The sequence below is a fragment of the Symphodus melops genome (assembly GCF_947650265.1).
Source record: "Symphodus melops genome assembly, chromosome: 15".
NCBI classification, from domain to species: Eukaryota; Metazoa; Chordata; class Actinopteri; order Labriformes; family Labridae; genus Symphodus; species Symphodus melops.
In genome coordinates, this window is record NC_136705.1 from 6,803,277 (window position 1) to 6,822,724 (window position 19,448).

The following is a 19,448-nucleotide window of genomic DNA, read 5'->3' on the forward strand; positions in this document are numbered from 1 at the left end:
ATTGTGAATGTTTGTGTATAACTAAATAGTTTCTTCTAAATATTTCGGTTCTGGACCAGGCTAATGTAGGTTTTAAGTTCATGACTTAAGCTCTTAGCTGATAAAATATTTAAAGATTCAGCTGCTCTCAGATCCTCCGGCTCTGCAGTCATGTCCACTGATCTGTGAGACTTATTCACAATAGAGCTGTCAGCTAACATGCTAACATACACAATACTCTAACACACACAACAGCTTTTTTTGTAGAAATAAGAGAAACTATGAGACTGCTACTCTCTTCAGTTTCATTTCATTGTATCGGTGAGTCTATACATCATTTATTAGGGGTGTCTAAAATGATTGTGGTTACTTATTTGTCTTATATTTAAACAAGTATCCCTATAAAACTGCTCACAGAGTGCATATTTATGTGTTTTCTTCAAGACCAGGAAGCTAAAGAAACTTAATGCAGATTTTGTTATAAAGTATCTCTTTAGAGACAATGTCATCCAAAACCCTGAGGACAAAAAACGCTAGCTACCTTTTAGTACCTCTGAATGGGTCAGGGTAACAATGTTTAATTAGATGCCAAATCAATAATCCAAGGGTGCATGATGACTCATCAACATCTTTTAATGTTTTTAAGGCAACTAGCCACTCTAAAGAATACCAACACAATTATACTTGTCAATGTTAGACCAGATACATGTGTGAGGATATGTGATTAAAAAAAAAAGTGTCATTTCCTGTACATTTAATATGACCACGAAACAGGAGCCAGGCTATCATCTCTTTGAGGCATACGTTCAGTATATTTACAACACAATGACAATTTTAACATCCTGCTTTTTAGTATATTTAAGCAAAAATATGCTGATGGGTTGTTTTAGTTCTGCAGTGTAAGAGGTGCTCAATTTGGGCTATGAGAAGTAAAACAAAAAAAGCAAAATGGTAAATGGACTTGAGCTTGCACTTTTGCAGTTTTCTGTACTGTACTTCTGAATTCTAAACCCCAGCCACCCCTTAAAGCCACCCCAAAAAAATATCAGCCTATTGTCTCACCAAATTGAAAAAAACCCCCAAAAAAACCCACATTAGACCCCATCCTTTCTTTGGTATATAAATGTATATGTGGTACTGCTGGTGCAAAAGGATAACCAATATTACCCTGGTCATTTAAACTCATCTTCTGAAAATCATAACTATTTGTACAATACAATTGAAATCAATTGAATTTAAATTAGCTTTATGCATGAGGCTTGACAGATGAACAATCCAGGTTGCGAAACACAGAAAAATCACAATCGCATAAAACTTGTTCAAACATGTCTTAAACCTGGTGATGGCTCAAGATGGAAAGGCAAGTGTAGGTGGCATGTTCTTTGGACAATGAAGGTCTGTCCACAATTTGATGACTGTCCATGCAATAGCTGTTGAGATATGTTTCTTCAGAGGAAGTTAAAGGTGAAAACAGGAAGAATGATAGTGTAGGGGAGCAGTGTGTAGAGCTGGGCTTTAGCTGGAGAGATATAGAGTTACACAGCATACTGATGACAGGCCAGAGTCTATATATAATATGAGAATATATGCGTCTGTAAGTAAATATGGATACTGCTGAGGTAGAGGCAGCCAACATATGATAATGTGGCAAGACAGTGAGAGGGTATGGGAGTAAAAATGTCTCTGAACTAAAGTCTGATTGGTTATTCTCTGACACCGCACGGTTTGAATGATTGCATAAGGAGATAATCTAATTGTACTGCTCACTATGAATATGTCTTGAAACAGAAACAAAATGGGGTTTTATTCCCAGAAACTAGGCATACAATGTTGCTTTTTTTATTTCAATTGCAAATACACAGTCCTACTTCCCCACAGAGCCTTGGTACTTGAGCACCAAATGTGGATGATGCCTGCTTTTTGTTTGATGAAACTACAGTTTTCTACTGTTTGAGGTATTACTGAGCCTTTACTTAACATGGTGTGACATACTCTATTTGTTTAGGCCCATTGGGTTAGACTGAAGATGTCTTTGGTCTAAAAGGCTTGGAGCTGAGAGCATAGACAGGAAGTAGTACTGAATTGAGTCATGGACTGTTAGCTTGTTGGTTTGGATATGCACATAAATGTGTCAATCATATTGAAACAGAAATACAGCTGTCAAAATCTAGAGGAAGTTGACTACATGTTCAATGTTTGTCCCAAAATCTCAGTATATTAATTTATCTTAGAGCAGGAACTGATGCCAACCGAACATAAGAAGGTGGACACTTTTCATTTAAATTTGTTGTAGAAAGGGACTTGAAGCTATACAATGCAGAATGTTCCACAGGCTTTTGAAGTGTGGACTGCTGTGCCTCTCAGCCAGGCGTTTTGTGATATTAGTTTCTGATTTGATCTTTGTTATCATTGAGCCTGCCTATTGATAATAAATCCCTTGGTTTTGACTATGGTAAGGTGTATAGTGTGTTTTGTTGTGTGAATTTGTGGATTGTTGTTAGCCCCATAGGTTTTGCCTTACAATGGGGCTTTGCAAACAGAAGCTAAAAGATTGAACGTTTGCAACAGAAACAAAAAAGCTAACATAAAGTGTACTTAAAGGTTGTCTTAAGAATGTAATATTGGATCCATGATATCCCTGAAAACTTCTTACCCAGTTAGCATTTAAAAAACCTGTTGGAGGATAATGGGTTGCTTTATACCATTTAATTTCATATATCTAAGTGATAAAATGACATTTTTTATTGGGTTGGACCTGACACCAAGAACCTTCTTAAACAATCAGACGCACAATTAAGTGAAAAAGATGCAGAATATGGGAGTTAATAAATTATATGATGATTCTAAATACAACAATGAATGCAAATCTACTGATAATGATATTACTTATCTAAGTATGTAGCTCTTATGAGATTGAGTTATCTTACTTGTGGGATTTTTTTTAACAGGCATTTCAGGAAGGCAGAAAAACTACTGGCACATCCAGAACAGCAATATGTGGCCTTAATCAGTGGATAAAATACAGTGTTGTTTGTATCTTTTAACACTTAATCTTCTCCAAGATTGCGAATTGGTTGTTTTGTGTCTCTGTCCCTTTGTCATGATGTTTGATGTCAAGTGTGAAACAGTTTGACTTGCCTTGCTGCTGAAATGTATAATAGAAATAAAGTTGACTTGATTTGACTCATAAATGGGGAAACACCTTGTTAAGTCACACGTTTAACCAGCTCAGTATGCTTCCTGATGCAGTAAGGGGATTTGTTAAGGAGACATGCGATGACTCAGTGTCATGAGTGTTCATAAACTGAAAGAGTAGAAAGACTGAAGCCAAGTAGAGAATATGACACTCTCAGTCAATCGCTGAGAGTCACTCTCAGCGTTGGAGGATTAAATGGATGTGAGAGAGCTCCACAAACCTTCCAAATGTAACATGAAAAGTTGTGTTTCACTCATGCTCAACGTTTTATAGACTAGGTAATGAAAATTAAGATTGCGAAATATTAGGGGGGTCGTCACAGATCTCTGTCATCTCAGTGGTGTTCATGTTGCATTACGTGCTTGAGAAGTATGTTCAGCATGCTAAACCTCGAGTGAAGTACTCTCAATATCTGTTGCGTGTGTCAGCTATGGAGGTAATATTCAGATTGTCAATAAAAAATACTAATAACAGACTGTAAAAACACGTATAAAATATTGACTTAAAAGCAACATTGGTAATTTTAGCCAGATACACTTTTTAAGATTTTGGTTGAAATTGTCTTTAGGTCCTGACAGAAATGAATAACTTGTGCTCTGAAAAAGGAACAAAGATGACCTGTGATCTGTAGCACTTGTAAGCCCGTAAAAACATCTGCCACCACGAGGTACAAATTTGATTAACCAATCTTGCCTCCTTGGCTCCCTGCTCCTTCTCTACCCCATGCATGCATGAGCCCAAACTCAAAGCATGAGCTAAGGTCTGCTTCTGGACCAATAGCGCCTGTGCATAAGTGAGGGGGCAAAGAGGGGGACTGCAGTACTGCAAAGAGGGGAGGGGGTGGGTGCAGATGGTGCACTGAGGGAACGCTATCTTCAAAACTATGCTAGTTTTTCGAAAAATACCAACCACGCCTCATTAATAGTACTTTTAGGAATGTAAAAAGGGTTTTTAATGACAAGGTTTTGATGTTATTAATAAATTATAGTTAAATCAGTCAGTCCATTTATCAAAGGGATTGAATTTTATTTTAAATATGATCATTTTCCACTTTAAATAAATTGAAATCATTTGAAATAATTCAGAGGTTTGGACTGTTGTTTGGTAGGGTGCTGAACGTGTTTGTTTAGGCTTTGGGTCATTGTGACATAATTTCTAATTATTTTCAGATTTTTTTTTTGCTAAACCAAAAGAACCCATGAGAATAGCATTGATCACATCTAGAATCGTAAAAGTAATTATTTTTAGTCCTTTACAAAAAAGTTCTAAAATCCACCTCATACAAGTCAAACAGTCAAACCCTGCTTTTACATTTATGCTTATATTAATTAGAATATTTTTTACGAGAACATTGATAATAGTAAAAAATATTTCACTTTGAATACTAAAGCTACCCTAAGTATCTGAATTACTTTTGTTCCACTTTCAATTCAGGACTTCAGGAGATTATTTCCACAATATGGTTTTAGTATTAGTATCAAGTATAAGAACTGGATACTTCCTGCACAATAGCCTAATAGGATGGAAACAGTGGAGTGATGTTTGCTGCATGTTGCAGCAGACAGTAGACAGTAGTACAGTCTATTCACTTTTTTTGGTCAGATGACTTCATGTAAACCAGCAGCTTCAGTCGCTGAGTCATGGTCATCACAGAGGTGACTCACTGTATGTGCCCGTCCATCTTGCTGCTTCACACACAAACTACAACTTCATTCATTCTGATTTCAGTTCTACAGTTACTCTTTTGTCATATCTCCCTCTGACAGCAGGCTTCTTCATAACATCCTACACTCTATGTGTAAATCCTAAAACAACTTTGTGTTTTAGTTTGTACAGGAGACATATGTTGACTTGTATGACTGCTCATTAAACATCAGAGGAAGAAGCGTTCAACCCTCGGGACAGCTGTGATGAGCCTGCTGGCTGCTTGTCTCAAAAATTAGGACGACCCACAGTGAGCAGTATTTTACCATCACGCAACACAAACCTGAAATAACCTCTAAGATAATTTCAGACCGACTAACTGACCACCTAAAGGGACAGCTAAAGATGTACCTAGATTTCACCGTACAGTCCAAAATTAATGGTGACGAAATAAAAATCCCTGTTTAAGCTTTTGAATTTTTCCAATTTAAAATAGTTTTTATTTTCATTTGATGCTCTAATGGATTATAATAGTATACATGTAAATTAATAAACCCATTTTGTGCTTTAAAATATTATAAAGCGTCATAAAATCATCAAAGACTTTTGAAGGCAGTGGATTAACTGACTGAGAGAGTTATATAGTTTAAATTTGTATTTATCGTTTTTTAAGAATCTAATTTACAAGAGTGTCTTGGCCAAGACAGGCAACAGCACAAAAACTATTAACAGACGGGGCATGAAAGTAGCAGCAACAGTTGGTTTTTTTTGCAGCAACAAAGGAAAACAAAACTTTTTTTTTTTTTTTAAATGAAAACCGTGCCACAACTTTAGTTTAGTATCTGAATGTAAAGCTTTAAAGACAGCATATGATCAATTAAAAATCAAAGCTATCAATAATATGATACAGACTCAATCATCATGTATTTATTTTGAGATTATCTGGAGGTAATGCTGTCAAATTGTACACATTGATCTGTTTGGTAAATAATTTATAAACCAACAAACAGATTGTTGAGACAGTCTGTAGCCTTCTTCATAAATACATGGTCAAAAGTGTTTGCCAGTTCAATAAAAAGGGCTTCACAGGTGTCCTAATTGTCTGAGGACTCATCACTGACTACTTTTAAAGATTCTTTGGTTGTGCTGTTATTTTTTTCTAAAACTTGACTGATTGTCTGGTAAATTATAACTTCGTCACTCACAAGACATTTCAGTCTTAACCAAGATAGAAAGTTGAGGCTTTAAACACAAGTCATGGTAGTAAAAAAACACCATGGTTTCTGGCTAAGGGACACATCATTTGTTAATTCACAGAATTATTTATTTATTTTTAATTGCTGGGGAACCAAAGAAAATAATGTTTTGTATAGTTGTAATAAATTGCTTGACATCCATGATATAGACACTGAATAAGAGTAGCTATATTTGTCTGGTCACCTGGTAGAATTAGGAGATAGTTGTGAGTCATCAGCATCGTAATGAAAATTGATGTTACATTTATGGATGATGTTTCCAAGAGGGGGCATGTACAGTATATTGAAACTCTAGAGCTGAACCCTGGTTGACCCCATGAAATAAATTTACTGTTCATGACACTGAACCAGCTATTAACCCTGAGAAACATCTGTTATGGAGGTAAGACCTGAACCAACATAGGTGGATCACTTTTACTATGAGATTATTCTATGCAGCTATGAAAATCAGTTTATAATTTAAATAAATAATCTGAATCTGCTGACTTATTAATGTTGTCATGTTGAGTTTGCAGAAAAAAATGTGGATTTCAGCTTTAACCTCTGTTTTATTTTCTAGTTTGTTTGACAACACAGACTAAATGTTGTGAGTGTGTGTGTGACCCAGTTGTTGCAGGCTGGTAGCCGCTGACATACACAGTTATCTTTAGTTGTCTAGCAGGGAGGCTGAGGAGGACAGCAGCTGCTCTGATTTGCAATCGTTGCCTAGTAACCATGTGGGGCTGTTTACAGAGTTGTTTTATGCGAGGTTAATAACAGACGCCTGCTGACTGGAGAGAGGGTTTAGATAACGACTGCTGGACTGCAGACACGAATAAATACAGTATAAATCTGTACATAGAGCAGAATTGTTAATATGTTTTCCATTTTGTATTTTACATAAACTTTGCTAAAAGGCTGCATTCAGAACACGTGGAAGTGAAAGACTTCAGACTTACAGGTTCCTGCCTGGGGTTGGGTCAAAAAGAGACCTGGTCCGACTTTACAGCAGCCAACAGCTGTTCCTTAAAAACAGACAGCAAAGTCAAATTGAGTGTTCAACTTGTAAATACAAACATTAAAACCGTTTCACATAAAAAAAGTTTCAAAAATAAGAACAGGACTAAATATAGAATTTATTGGTTTATATTAGTGATCACAACACTGACATATCACAATTTCACAATGTTTAACAGCTCTTATCAGCATGATCACTCATTTGGGATATTGTGTGTTGTATCCATCTCATGTGACGAATTTCCATGTTGAAGAACGTAAAGGGGAGATAAACATGAAGGCCATAGAGCACAGGAAGACATCATCCTTATAAGGTAAGGCAGTATAGACGCACCGATTATATTGAAAAAAGAGAAATGAGTACAGCATTTCCTTTCCCAACTAGCATTTGTATTATTTTTTTGTTCCCTACCTTTAATTTCCTTTGTTTCACTCTTTGTTGTGTCCTTGTCTTATTCTCCACATTAGGACTGAAAAACTTATTTATGACTGTTATTCTTCAAAAGGTCCAATATAGCAGTTCTTATGTACATAGGTAAATTGACGCTGCATTCATGGTTCAAATCAACACATTGTGTTATAATACATACCGTGTCATTGATTATGTTAGCTATTGAAGTAATTTGACCTGTCAAACCTCTTCTGTGCACTCATCTGGGTGATATATCCAACTAAGTGACACTCACAGCTATACACAAACACAAACACACACACACACACACACACACACACACACACACACGCACGCGCACACACACACACACACACACGCACGCACACAGGAATGGGCATCTGTTGTGTGTGTTTGTGTGTGTGTTGATTCCAGGTGATGTAACATGGATTATAGGAGTTGTTGCTGTTGGTTTGGTGGAAAATATTCTGCATAGTTACCACTTGACTGATAAGAAATATTTTTGAGAAGGGGTGTGGGATGGGGACATTTGTGTGTATGTGTGTGGGTGAGTGTGTGTGTCTGTGCGTGTGGGTGTGTCTTGTGATTTTTCAATGCTTCATTAACGAGAGGATGACCTCTTAACATGGGGATGAGTTTAGCAAAGCTGCGAGCTTCAACAGATTTATGTTAAGTCCTTTGTAAATTTTTCTATAAGGTCTTCTGTTTTTACGTCTTTTTTCATTTTCTCAGTATTCTCTTTAACAATTTCACAAATAAAAAACTTGACTGTAGTCTACTCTATAAACCTTTTTATCAATTCAGATGCCCTTTTCTCAGTGCAATTCCATAACTGTAGTAAAGCTCTTCCGTTATGACAAAGTCATATATATTGAGTCCAAAACAACATATTATTGGTGTCCGAGATGTGTGAATTCACATTACCTTACAGTGTTACAGAAGCCCGAGAAAGCACAGCACAGCTCTTCTTTCTCGATAGTGACCAGCTGTCAGTCCTAAACTCTAATACATAAGAAGTTTTGACATAAAACAGAGACACATGTTTTATTACAAGAAAAAAAAAAATCGTTAAGCTTTCAGACCTTTGTTCCTATAACTCCAATGGTACATCAAGGGTACAACAGCTTTGCCCATTACACATTGAAATTGCAAAACCTATAGACATAAACTTCAAGACATGATTTCAGAGAGAGTGTGCTACTGTCCACTGTATCCCAATTTATTTACCTACAAATAATTGCACATAACCTGATGAGAATTGTTGCACAAAGTCTATTTCAAAGATTTGCAGCCACAAGATCACTAGGAGGGTGAGATCTTAAAATCAGATATCTAACAATGAAATAAATAAAGGAGATAGGATCATTAAAGAACAGACAATAAAACAGCAGAAATAAAGGCAGTAACCAAGACAAGCATGCAGGAAAATATCTGCAAGAAGAAGAAAGACGTTACAGTTCAGATCCTAGCATCTTAAAAATCTGTCCATGGCTGAGATGGTCCTCTGGTTTAAGGGATTAGGAGAGAAACACTGTTCTTTAATTTCCTGGGAGGAGAGGTGAGGGTTGAAAAAGGGTGATAGAAAGTCAGAGAAGCTGTGTCATGCTGGTTAGACACACACACACTCACACTGCAGAAGGTCAATATGCTGTGACGCAGCCAAGCTGTTGTGAGTCAGCACTGAATCTTCAGCTTTATTTCCTCTCTTCGTTCTGCTCCTTGTAACCTAATTTTCTCCATCTGCCTTTTTTGTTCTGAGTGTGTTTTTAGTGATATTGTCTCCCTCTTTGCTGGTTTAGATTATAAGTGACATGACAGTGATCTAGAAGTCTGAAGGAAAAACAAAACATTGATCGGCAAAGTTCAAAGAAGCACACTGGTGAACACTGACAACACAATGAAGAGAGCTGCCCCCCCCCCCCACAGTTGATGCGCAAACAGATTTCCATGTCACGTACACTGAAGCTTCAGTGTTTAGCCAGCTTTGCATATATTAATACCTTTCTGCATTCTAACCGTTCTCTATATTTCAAAAGCATCTCCATTATTTTACCATGCTCCTGGTTGTGGAGCAAGCTAAAATGTGTGTTTCGATTTTCTGTTTGTCATGCAAACCGAGAGTTGCCTTCAAACAGCCTGCCTTGGTCTGAACAAATACAGACCATTTAAGTCTGGAATTTAAACCAAGAAGGCGGACATACTGGCTGCTGCATTGTCAACATTTCAACAGAGCATGTTTCCTTAATGTCTGACAACATAGTCATGTCATTTTATTATTTAAAGCAGTAGACATCCTACACATTTCATTAAGTTTTGTTTTTATTCATGGGGGGTTGGGGAAAATTGTATATTTGGTTGAATGTTTCTAAATGATATCATGTATTTGACTGGATTGTTTATTGAAGGGTAAACTTTAAGCCTTTTCATCGTGCAACGCTGCACCAGCGCCCGAGCCTGTAAGCTCTGCCGTCGCGCAGCCTTTTCTGCGCTGTGTCTGAACAGTTTTAGACTCTGGCTTAGTCGGATTAGGTCCCACTGGTTTTTGTTTGAGCTGTGGTTTGTGTACTGTTGTGCCGTGATGCCTGCTGCTGATTGAAATTCTTTCAGGATGATAATAAAGTTGAACATTTGATTGATTCAGCAATAGTGTAAAGGAGTCCTATTCTGTGAGTTCCCTTTGCTTTATTTACAGCATTGCAAAAGCACAAGAGAACAGTTCAGCGGGAGCTCCACTTACACACAGTCAAACATGCAGTTGCACAGCAACGTCCTAGCCTGCTGTTAGGCCCCTGTTACTGTTACCACAGAGGGGGATCACTTCTTCACCTCCATTACGCCACTGTAACTTCATATTAAAGGTGAAATGTTGCATTTAAATACTTTCCCTTCAAGTTTCAGTCTGAACAGGGCTTATGTTGGTGAAAACAAATTACATTTCATGTCAGTAACCAGTTTACTTATATCTTAAATATCCAGGTCAATAAAACATTAGTGATTATTCAATTGTTGTATTTTTTTTTTTAATTGGACGGTAAAGCAGCTGATGTCTGTGATAGATGCTATATGTATAAATCTTTGTTTACCCGTAACAATGGGCCTTCACTGTCTGCGTGCTGTTTACGGATGAGTGGGAGTCAGTTTGTTCACTATTATGAGGATCAGAATAAGGCCTGCAGCCACACAAAGACTCCTCTGTTTGCACGACTGAGAGTGTTTTTCCTCCAGTTTGTGAGACTTGTGAGGACATATTAGAGATCCTCCTAATACCGGCAGGAGATTTGGTTGGAATAATTATGAACCGAACAGCACTACAGAAATATTGATTTTATATGTCCTTATATTAAAAATAAAATTACAATCAAATAAAGGATTTCATTATTCAAATGACTCAATTTTTCACTTAAAGACTAAACTAACTCCACTGTTTCTTTAACTATAAAATACTGAGAACAGGCCTGTACTTCATGAAGATGTTTGCTGATGTCTCAGAGTAGAACTTTTAATGCTTCACATTGCTCTTGTGCTTTTCTGAGTACTTCCTTAGCCACCAGTGTTACATTTTAGACGACACAGTGTCAGCAGGAGCGCAGTTTATAACTTACCAGGAACAATTAATCCAGTTTTCACTCTCTGATGCCGGTCTGTGAGGCCACCCCTCAGTCTACCTATAGTAACAAGACCAGTTTCACAATACAGAGGTTGGTTAACTTTGCTCAATATCATAACAGTACTCTTCAATTCATTTCTGTTCTTAGGCTACGCATCAAAACAGGCATCATAATGTATTTTATTTCAGGTTTATTTTAAGCTTTTGATGCCTTTATTTCAGAGACAGGACAGCGGATAGAGTCAGAAATCGGGGAGAGAGGGTGGGGAAAGACGTGGGAAAGGATCCACAGGATGGATGTGACCGTCTGCTTGAAGGACTTTGGCCTCTTTACGTAGCACATTAACCATCAGTTTGCGGGAACCACACATCAAAATATACTTGAAGTACGAAATGTAGAATGACTTATTATAAGGCACAAACTTTTTCACAATAACTTTTCTCAAATCAACAGTTATTAAATAAACCTTTAACCATCAGTTGTGTGAAGGGTTCCCAAAGTCAGCCCAGGGCGCCCAAAATAAAAGTGCTGGAGCCCAGGGACCCCCACTGTCCCTGTAGGTGTTAAAGGATTTAATGTTGTGCACAGCTGCGCACACACACCTGTCGTTCTATCCAAACAAAAGCATAGGAACAAACCAAAGATGTGATTTATTGAAAGATAGACTGGAGGCAGAACACAAAGTAACCTCTAAAGACTGTAGCACTGTACCAGACGACATTGTTGCAGTCATGTGCAACTTGCTTAAAAATAACAATGTTTTTGTATTTATTTTCACAATAAAGGGTAAAATATGCCAATTTAAATCATTTTACATTTGTTTTTGGAAGGCATCTGATAACCACCCTCTTAGTGACCCAGGGGCTCCTGACCCCTCCTCTGAGAACCACTGACTCAAGTGACAGCTGCTGAAGGTTCACGTTATTTCAACTGTTTTATATTCTTGTTCCTGATTATTAATGTTTGTTTAAAAAATATCACCTTTAAGAAATGACTCATATTTCAGTGTATTATTTATTGTTGTTATATCTGAATCTTCAAACAGAGTAAATAAATCTGTTGGACTAGATGTATCTCAGGTACACTTACAACTACGTACCTTTACTTCAGTGATCTACTTCACACACTTAGAGGTAATAACCTCACCATTGCTTCAGCATTTTTCAGCTCAGCTTTAAGTAAATTACACTGTGGAGAGAAGTATGACACTATGTTATCATCTCAATGAATATTGAACCTGGCATATTGTTTTTACACTGCATAGAAGCTTAGTCCAAGTCTTTGGACTCTGCTCGTGGACCAGCTACTAAAGCATCAGTTGTTACAGTCTGATCACCCTAATCTGCTTAAATATATTTGATGCTAACATTTAAGTTTGTCAAAATTGAAATACAGGACTTTTATTTGTCTGATTTGTCCAGTCATGTTTTGCTTCTTTAACTTAATATTTAGTGAAGCACGTTTTTCCTTCTTTGATTATTAAATAGATTTTAAGATATCATTATTATTATTATTATTATTATTGTTGTTGTTGTTGTTGTTGTTAATGTTTCTCATGTTATGAATACATAAGAACATATTGACTTCTGTGAAAAGAACAGCCAGTTATTCTCAGATTCAGTTTATGAAACTCTTCGCCCCCTGCTGGCCATTGTTTCAGTTTTTTTTTTCTTGAGTCATTTCCAATGACATCAGCCCAAGGTCAAAGGTGGTAAAGATGGCTTGATACCATGAGTGGGCAAGTCTGGGCATGTCTGGGATCAGGATGAAAAAATGGCAAAGAAAGAAAGGTGGTTCTACCTCTTTGAGATGACTGAAATATTCTGATATTACAAAAAGGAAGTGAAGCCCTGAATTAGAGCTTAGTCTTAAATTCATAAACTTACAACATAAAAACAAACTTGTGTGTTTTTGTAATTTATTACACACATGAGAGGTGGAACTGAAAGCAGAAGATGCTTTCTGCTGTGCTCCTTCAAAGGAAGATGTGCTCAACAAGCCTGGCTCCCTCTGGGTCTGGGGACAGGACTCTGGTCCCGCTCTGGTCCAGCAAGATGGACAAGATGACCTGGCTCAGGTCAGTCCGGTTCAGCTCAGAGCACAGAGATGCCGCGTCGCTCCAATCATCCACTGAGGACGTGCTGTCCTCCCGGATCACCATCTCAAAAAACCCTGAAATAAAACAAAGACACAGACAGGTCAGAGGGTCAACTCACATCAGGAGTACTGTCAGCGTGGTTTGCTTTTTTCTTGCTTGCTTGATTCCCAACCCACACTTCCTGCCTTGTTGTGTATAAAGCTGCAAAACAAACATCTTAATCACTATATTTTGATTCTCACTGCTGCTGGCTTGGTTCCTGCTGACAGCTTCTGTTTACCTCGTCCTCTGCTGACAAAGCTGTCAAGAAGCTGCAGAGCAAGCTCCTGCTGCTGGGGGTCAGCCAGCAGAGTGCAAAGGACCACACCCACTGACAAGATGGCTGCCTGACCCTGCTGAGACTCCATCAACAGCTGGAGGAGGGAAACACTCGGTGATTGATACAGAACCCACAGACAGTCCTCTGTGAAAGAGAAAGAGAGTGATTCATACTCAGATTTTACAGGAAATGTGAATATTTTTTGGAGACAAAATTTTCATATAATTAATTTTCTAAATAACTAATTGGTATAAAACGTGCTGTAGAAGATCCAATGTATTCTTTTTGGGGGAAATGGCCAATCAAACAAAGTCCACACACACCAGTTGTTAGATCTTTGCAGTTGTTCAGAAACTCAGCAGCACCGTGGACCAGGCCTCTCTTGCACATGCTCAGTGCTGTCTTCTTCGTCAGCCCGCAGGCCTTGTACGTGTCAGTGGCCAAAGCCAGACACAAGTCAGCCACGCGGGGGTTCTTCTGAGCATGCTCAGACAAGATGTCGCCCAGATTCTCAGAGCAGGTCAGTCTGAGAAGACAAAGAGAGTGAAAACCTGAGCAGCAGTAAAGAAGATCAAAGTGTTTGGTTGTTGTTTCTTTACTTGTTGTGTGTAACAGTGTGGTTGACGAGCTGTGTGTCACCGTGCTGCAGAGCACAGAGGACCAGCTCTACGGAGAGAGCAGCCGATAGCTTGTCACCAGAGGGGAGGGTCAACAGGAGGGCCTGGAAGTAAAGCAGGAGAGGGGGAACCGACCATGGTGGGCCACTCACACCTGAGAGACAGAGGGACAAGCAACATGAACTGATAATCAAAAACAAACCTGCAAGTTCTGTTTGATTGTCTACAGACATCAGTGACAAAGGTGAGGTGGGACAACATGTGACAGAAGGTCACAGAGGTTAGATTTATATTCCAGGACTATACAATTAAAGCTCTGGTCAGGGACTTTTGTTTTCTTTCATAAAAAGGTTTCTGACATAAAAATCTTCTTCCTGCTTCTTTTTAAAATGTCAAAGGTATCTTTAGTCATCAATGTTTGCTATATTTTTTTGGCATGTTGCTATAAGCTACATCACCTGATACCGACCCTGTGACAGTGTTAAAGGGGGAAAATACAATCAAAATAATTGATTGTATTGCTAAAGGTCTTGTTTGCTTTTGTAGCAAAAATGAGGTATCAATTTTATTTTCCCACTGATTCTAACCAGCAAAAACTTCTGACAACATCGGATCCTTTTTTTCCTTTCCTGTTTTCTCCCCATGCTTGAATGTGGAAAGAGTTCCAAATGTTTGCTGACATTCTCGGGAATAACCACGGTATTAGAGTTTTCTGCGAATGGTTGAATAACAAAAATAACCTCAGCTATAAGGCTTACTACAGTGTTCTCCTCTCTTACTTCTAAATGGCAACAGTAACATTAGCTTTGTTGATCTTCCTTTTCTTAATCTGCAGCGACAGATCAAACAATATACAGCTTCTAATGCTCATTATAACATAAACATGTTTTACCTAAAAATCTTCAGCGTTATAACGTTTATAATGAAACCCCTGTTTGCTTTTACTCAAAGAAAAGGCTTCACATGATGATGATTTATTTCTGCTTGGATTGTGAGTTTCTTTAGGGAACCTGGCCGACGTTGTGAGAGTGTTTGTGTCTCATAATCCTTGCTATTTTCTGAACAGGTCAACGGGGTTAGCTAATGTGCTGTAGTTCATTTTCAGTTCCAGAAACAAAGGGACTGAAACCATGCTGAGGATCTAAAAGTGAGGGAAATTAGATTTCATGACGATAATTCAGGTCTTTTTTTTAATACCTCATTTTCCCCCTAAAAGACATCCTACTCAGCTATCAGGCTGTTGAATGCGGCACAATTGTAATTGAACTGACTTGTCTGTATTGGCTGCTCCTGTGCAGTGACGTAACCTGTGAGTTCCATTCATTTATGTATCTTTCTTTTTCTAGGCACATTCCTGCCGTTGTATTTGTGAAATTCTACATTGCTTGCGCTGGTTTCTCATTGGTTGACATGTTCATCTGCTGAACTGTTGTTACTGACATGTGAACTGAATGCTGCTGTGATGTTTTTGTCTCCTTTATGTTGTCTTTGCTTTTGGCTCTGTAGGCTGTAAAACTGAATTGCCCTTCTGGGACAAATAAAGTTGTCTGAATCTGAATCATTTGAGAAGTGCAACTATTGTTTTAATAGCTAAAAAGAGACTGAAAAAACAAAATATCAGTCTTTAAAGTATTTCAACAGAGTTGTTATTTTAGACTTACAATGCAACAAACCAGTAGCAGAGGGAAATGAAACCAAAACACACAAAAGGTGAACCTTAAAGTATACCACAATAACTGTGTACAGTGAGAGTACTCTCGTATGTAGTTCAGTGCAGAACAAGATTCACCTTTAAACATCTTCATGGTGTCAAGGTTCCTCAGGACTCCTCGAGGAGACCTGGCAGCATGAAGAGCAGCTTCCTCGTACTGAGCGGAATCAAAGAGCTCAACGAAGCTGTCAGAGAGAAGAGAGAGACAATTCACAGAGGGCTGCACAGATCACACGAGACCAAGATGTTTGTGATCACACCACCTGTCCAGGTATTGTGTCAGGTGTTTGGATTCGTCGACTCCGCTCGGCTCTTCATCCTCGAACAACTCGACCTCTATGCTGCTGTCGTCATCCCCAGTTACTACAGGAAAAATATGCAAGATTAAAGGGGTTTAAACAAACGGCAAAATATGTGATGACCTCGTTTTTTTGTTTATCATTATTTCATTTTACTTAAATTCTCACAGCTCGCTTGTTGGCAATCTGTAAATATAATCAGGGAGGGATAGTGATCATTGATGGATGACCTACATGGGCTTCTGGTAGGAGCTACGAAATCAGCAGGAACTCTCACTTTCCTGTTCACTTTCATTCAAATACTGACTATAATAATAATTAAAAAAAGCTATATGTAAGGAAAGTCCATTGTCTCCCATTCATTTAGGGTGCAGTCACACAAGTGCTTGGGCACAGGGCCGCAGGCCCGTAAAGCCCACAGGTGACATCACAGCTGCACAATAAGATAAATGATCCTAATTTGTCTTTGTTCAGAACCTTTACTTTTGACCTTTTTCAAATGTTTAAAAATCTGCTGAGAGAAATCATCATCGCCAAACACTACACGTACCGGGATTTTTTTGGTCAATTAAATAATTCAGTTATTTGAAAGCTATCAACGCTGAGTCTCACCGCTTCTCTGTCTGAAGTTCTTCACTGTGCTACTCAAGAGTTCCTCCAGAGGAACCTGCTGCCCCCAGCTGGACAAACAGTCAAACACAAGTTTGAAACGTATGAATCTGAAGACACAGACAGAGAGAGACACAGACAAAGAGAGAGAGAGAGAGAGAGAGAGAGAGAGAGAGAGAGAGAGAGAGAGAGAGAGAGAGACAGAGAGAGACAGAGAGAGAGACAGAGAGAGAGAGACAGAGAGAGACAGAGAGAGAGAGAGAGAGAGAGACAGAGAGAGAGAGAGAGAGAGAGACAGACAGAGAGAGAGAGAGAGAGAGAGAGAGAGGGATTAATAGAGAAATAAAAGTACCGTAAATTCCGTACTATTGAGCGCACCTGGATATAAGCCGCACCGGCTAAAAATAAGTACCGTACTCCTCTGCTGCTCTGTTGAAGAGAACTATATTTGATGGAGTGGAGGTGTCTTAAAAATATGTTCACATCTTTATCAGTAGCAGGTTTAAAGTAACATTTCGGGTTTCATCTCTCACAGGACTTTCAGTTTGTCATTTTCAGTCCTCAGCTGGTCTCCGTGCTGCTTTGAGGCCTGCAGCTTGACATCGAGCTCGGCTTTTACATCCACAGGGACGCAGTTACTCTTCCTGTCCAGTAGAGTTGCTTTCTGGGCTTCAAGATGTTTCAGATGTCGCTCAAGAGACTCAGAATCCTCGGACTGAGCCACTGTCAGACCTGGAATATGTCAGATCCAAACAATTTAACATTCAAACTAGAGCCCAAACGATAACAGATCAATTGACTATAGATTTATTTACCAGTAAGATAACATTTTATTTGAGTAGCTTTGAATAACACTAGCAGCTCTCATTCTGGCTGTCAGAGTGTTATATGGATTACAACTAGCATTATCACTCTCCAGAGTGTCAACCGGAGAGCAGTTACTTTTCAGTGTTTTAACTTCATCTGAGGAATAAACGCAATGAATGTGAAGAACTATATCTGTCTATCTCTACTGATTGAACATAGATATTATTAAGTTATCAGCCAATATATCAGATATCTTTTCTCCCCAATACCGATATCATATCGGCCCCAAAAATTCTTAATGGGCGGTTAAGATGCCAGGGGAGTTACAGACAGAGGTGTGACTGAGCAAAGAAGGGAAGAGTTATGTTATTGATTGGTATTTGCATTAAAATGTTAAAGGTCATCGACCCAAAGCGCCATTCATTCTAGTACTAAAGCTTTGGTAACAGAATCAGCAGTACCAGGTATCCACGTGTCCTGCTCTTGACGTGATTGGTGTCTCTGGATCTCCTTTTGAAGTTCAGCTGTTTCCCTCTGTAGGACAGAGAGTCTGGAGGGACACAAAGATATGATTATGTCAGCACTCGATCCTTCTATTGTAAATGTGTATATTTCCCTTTTCAATTATTCCCATATTACTAACTTTGAGGCTTCTGAATGTTTTATATGTTATATTTGACCAAATAACAGTAAATATTCAAGACTCAATAGCAATCAAAGACGTTCTTGTGACCAACTATGACTATAAAATGGAAATAATCTGCTTCATCAGGTCTACAGTGAAATTCTTTCTTTGGTGTTATTACTAAGGGTCAATCTGATCCTAACACAAATCACATTGTGATTTTGACTGACTAAGACTCTGATTAAATACACACACACGCACAAACACTCACTTATCCCTCAGCTGCGCAGCTCGTCTCTGGCAAGCTATGAGGGATTTGGGGTGTGATGTTGAAGCCACAAGAGTTCGCTGAGCCTCCATGGCCTCATCCTCCCTCCTCTGCAGCTCCCTGATGACATCATCATACTCCCCTTTTAGAGTCAGCAGAAGTCTCTTGTAGGCTGTAGCTCGTCCAATTACCTGTCAGCAAAACAAGGCAAAAAAAGATCTGCCCTTAGCTCAATGCAAAAACAATTAACTGCTTTTTTTTTTTTTTTTTGCCATTGATGGTGACGGCCTATACAAAGTACACAGTTTTTACATTAAAAGGAAATAAAATAATATATAGAAAATAATAGACTAAATAAGCAGCCAAAAATATCAAAATATTAAAAAATAAATTCACTAACAAGAATAGTGATGGATGGATAGATGGATAGATAGATAGATAGATGGATAGATAGATAGATAGATAGATAGATAGATAGATAGATAGATAGATAGATAGATAGATAGATAGATAGATAGATAGATAGATAGATAGATAGATAGATAGATAGATAGATAGATACCTTATTAAACACAGAGCGGTAGATGATGTAGCGAAGTTCGTCCGGGCCCTCTGCTGGACATTGCAGGTACTGCTTCTCGTGGTCAATAAACTCAAACAGAGAATGAAAGAAACTTTCATCGCTACCAGCTATCAAAACGTCGGCTGTTGTATGTTTTTCACATTTTCCTACATATGACCTGTTTTTTGGCTCCCACATTTTTTTTAAAAACTTTTTTCCCCCCATTTAACCTTCTGCTCTTCTACCAGTACGCAGCTCGCCCCTGTATTGCTATAGTTACCGTTAAACGATGTCAAGGAAATGACGTATTTGAAATATGTATTTAATGACATCTAGATATACTCATAAATGTTCGGTGATACATTTTGTATCATTTCATATACCCAAACTTTTAACAAATAGACGCTAAAGTTTGCCAAAATTATATTTGATATTTTTTATC

At 38.3% G+C, this 19,448-nt stretch overlaps 1 protein-coding gene and 1 long non-coding RNA gene across 3 annotated transcripts; one reads left to right on the top strand and one right to left on the bottom strand.

Moving 5' to 3' along the window:
• Window positions 1-307: 307 nt before the first annotated feature.
• LOC306836374 lies at window positions 308-2,431 on the top strand. The gene is made up of 2 exons (XR_013780771.1): window positions 308-859; window positions 1,246-2,431. It is a non-coding gene; the product is annotated as an uncharacterized lncRNA (long non-coding RNA).
• Window positions 2,432-12,992: 10,561 nt separating this feature from the next.
• LOC306836371 (clathrin heavy chain linker domain-containing protein 1-like) lies at window positions 12,993-19,388 on the bottom strand. Of its 2 annotated transcripts, none has more exons than XM_079363396.1 (11): window positions 19,007-19,388; window positions 18,448-18,635; window positions 18,013-18,101; window positions 17,278-17,476; window positions 16,748-16,854; window positions 16,100-16,199; window positions 15,915-16,021; window positions 14,108-14,279; window positions 13,832-14,034; window positions 13,470-13,652; window positions 12,993-13,263 (listed from the first exon to the last, which is right to left on the bottom strand). In XM_079363396.1, the coding sequence occupies exons 1-11, from the start codon at window positions 19,229-19,231 to the stop codon at window positions 13,067-13,069; spliced, it is 1,770 nt and encodes a 589-aa protein (XP_079219522.1). In that variant the 5' UTR covers window positions 19,232-19,388; the 3' UTR covers window positions 12,993-13,066. The 2 variants fall into 2 exon arrangements, 1 of the variants encoding a protein (XP_079219522.1); XR_013780770.1 differs by having other exon boundaries at window positions 13,175-13,263; window positions 13,470-13,602.
• Window positions 19,389-19,448: the final 60 nt, after the last annotated feature.

Coding starts and splice junctions, on each gene's coding strand:
- LOC306836371 (XM_079363396.1), bottom strand. CDS start 19,231: ATGGGGGGAAAAAAGTTTTTAAAAAAAATGTGGGAGCCAAAAAACAGG. Junction 17,477..18,012: donor GCAGGACACGTGGATACCTG/GTACTGCTGATT, acceptor GACATATTCCAG/GTCTGACAGTGGCTCAGTCC. Junction 16,200..16,747: donor GAACTTCAGACAGAGAAGCG/GTGAGACTCAGC, acceptor TTTTTCCTGTAG/TAACTGGGGATGACGACAGC.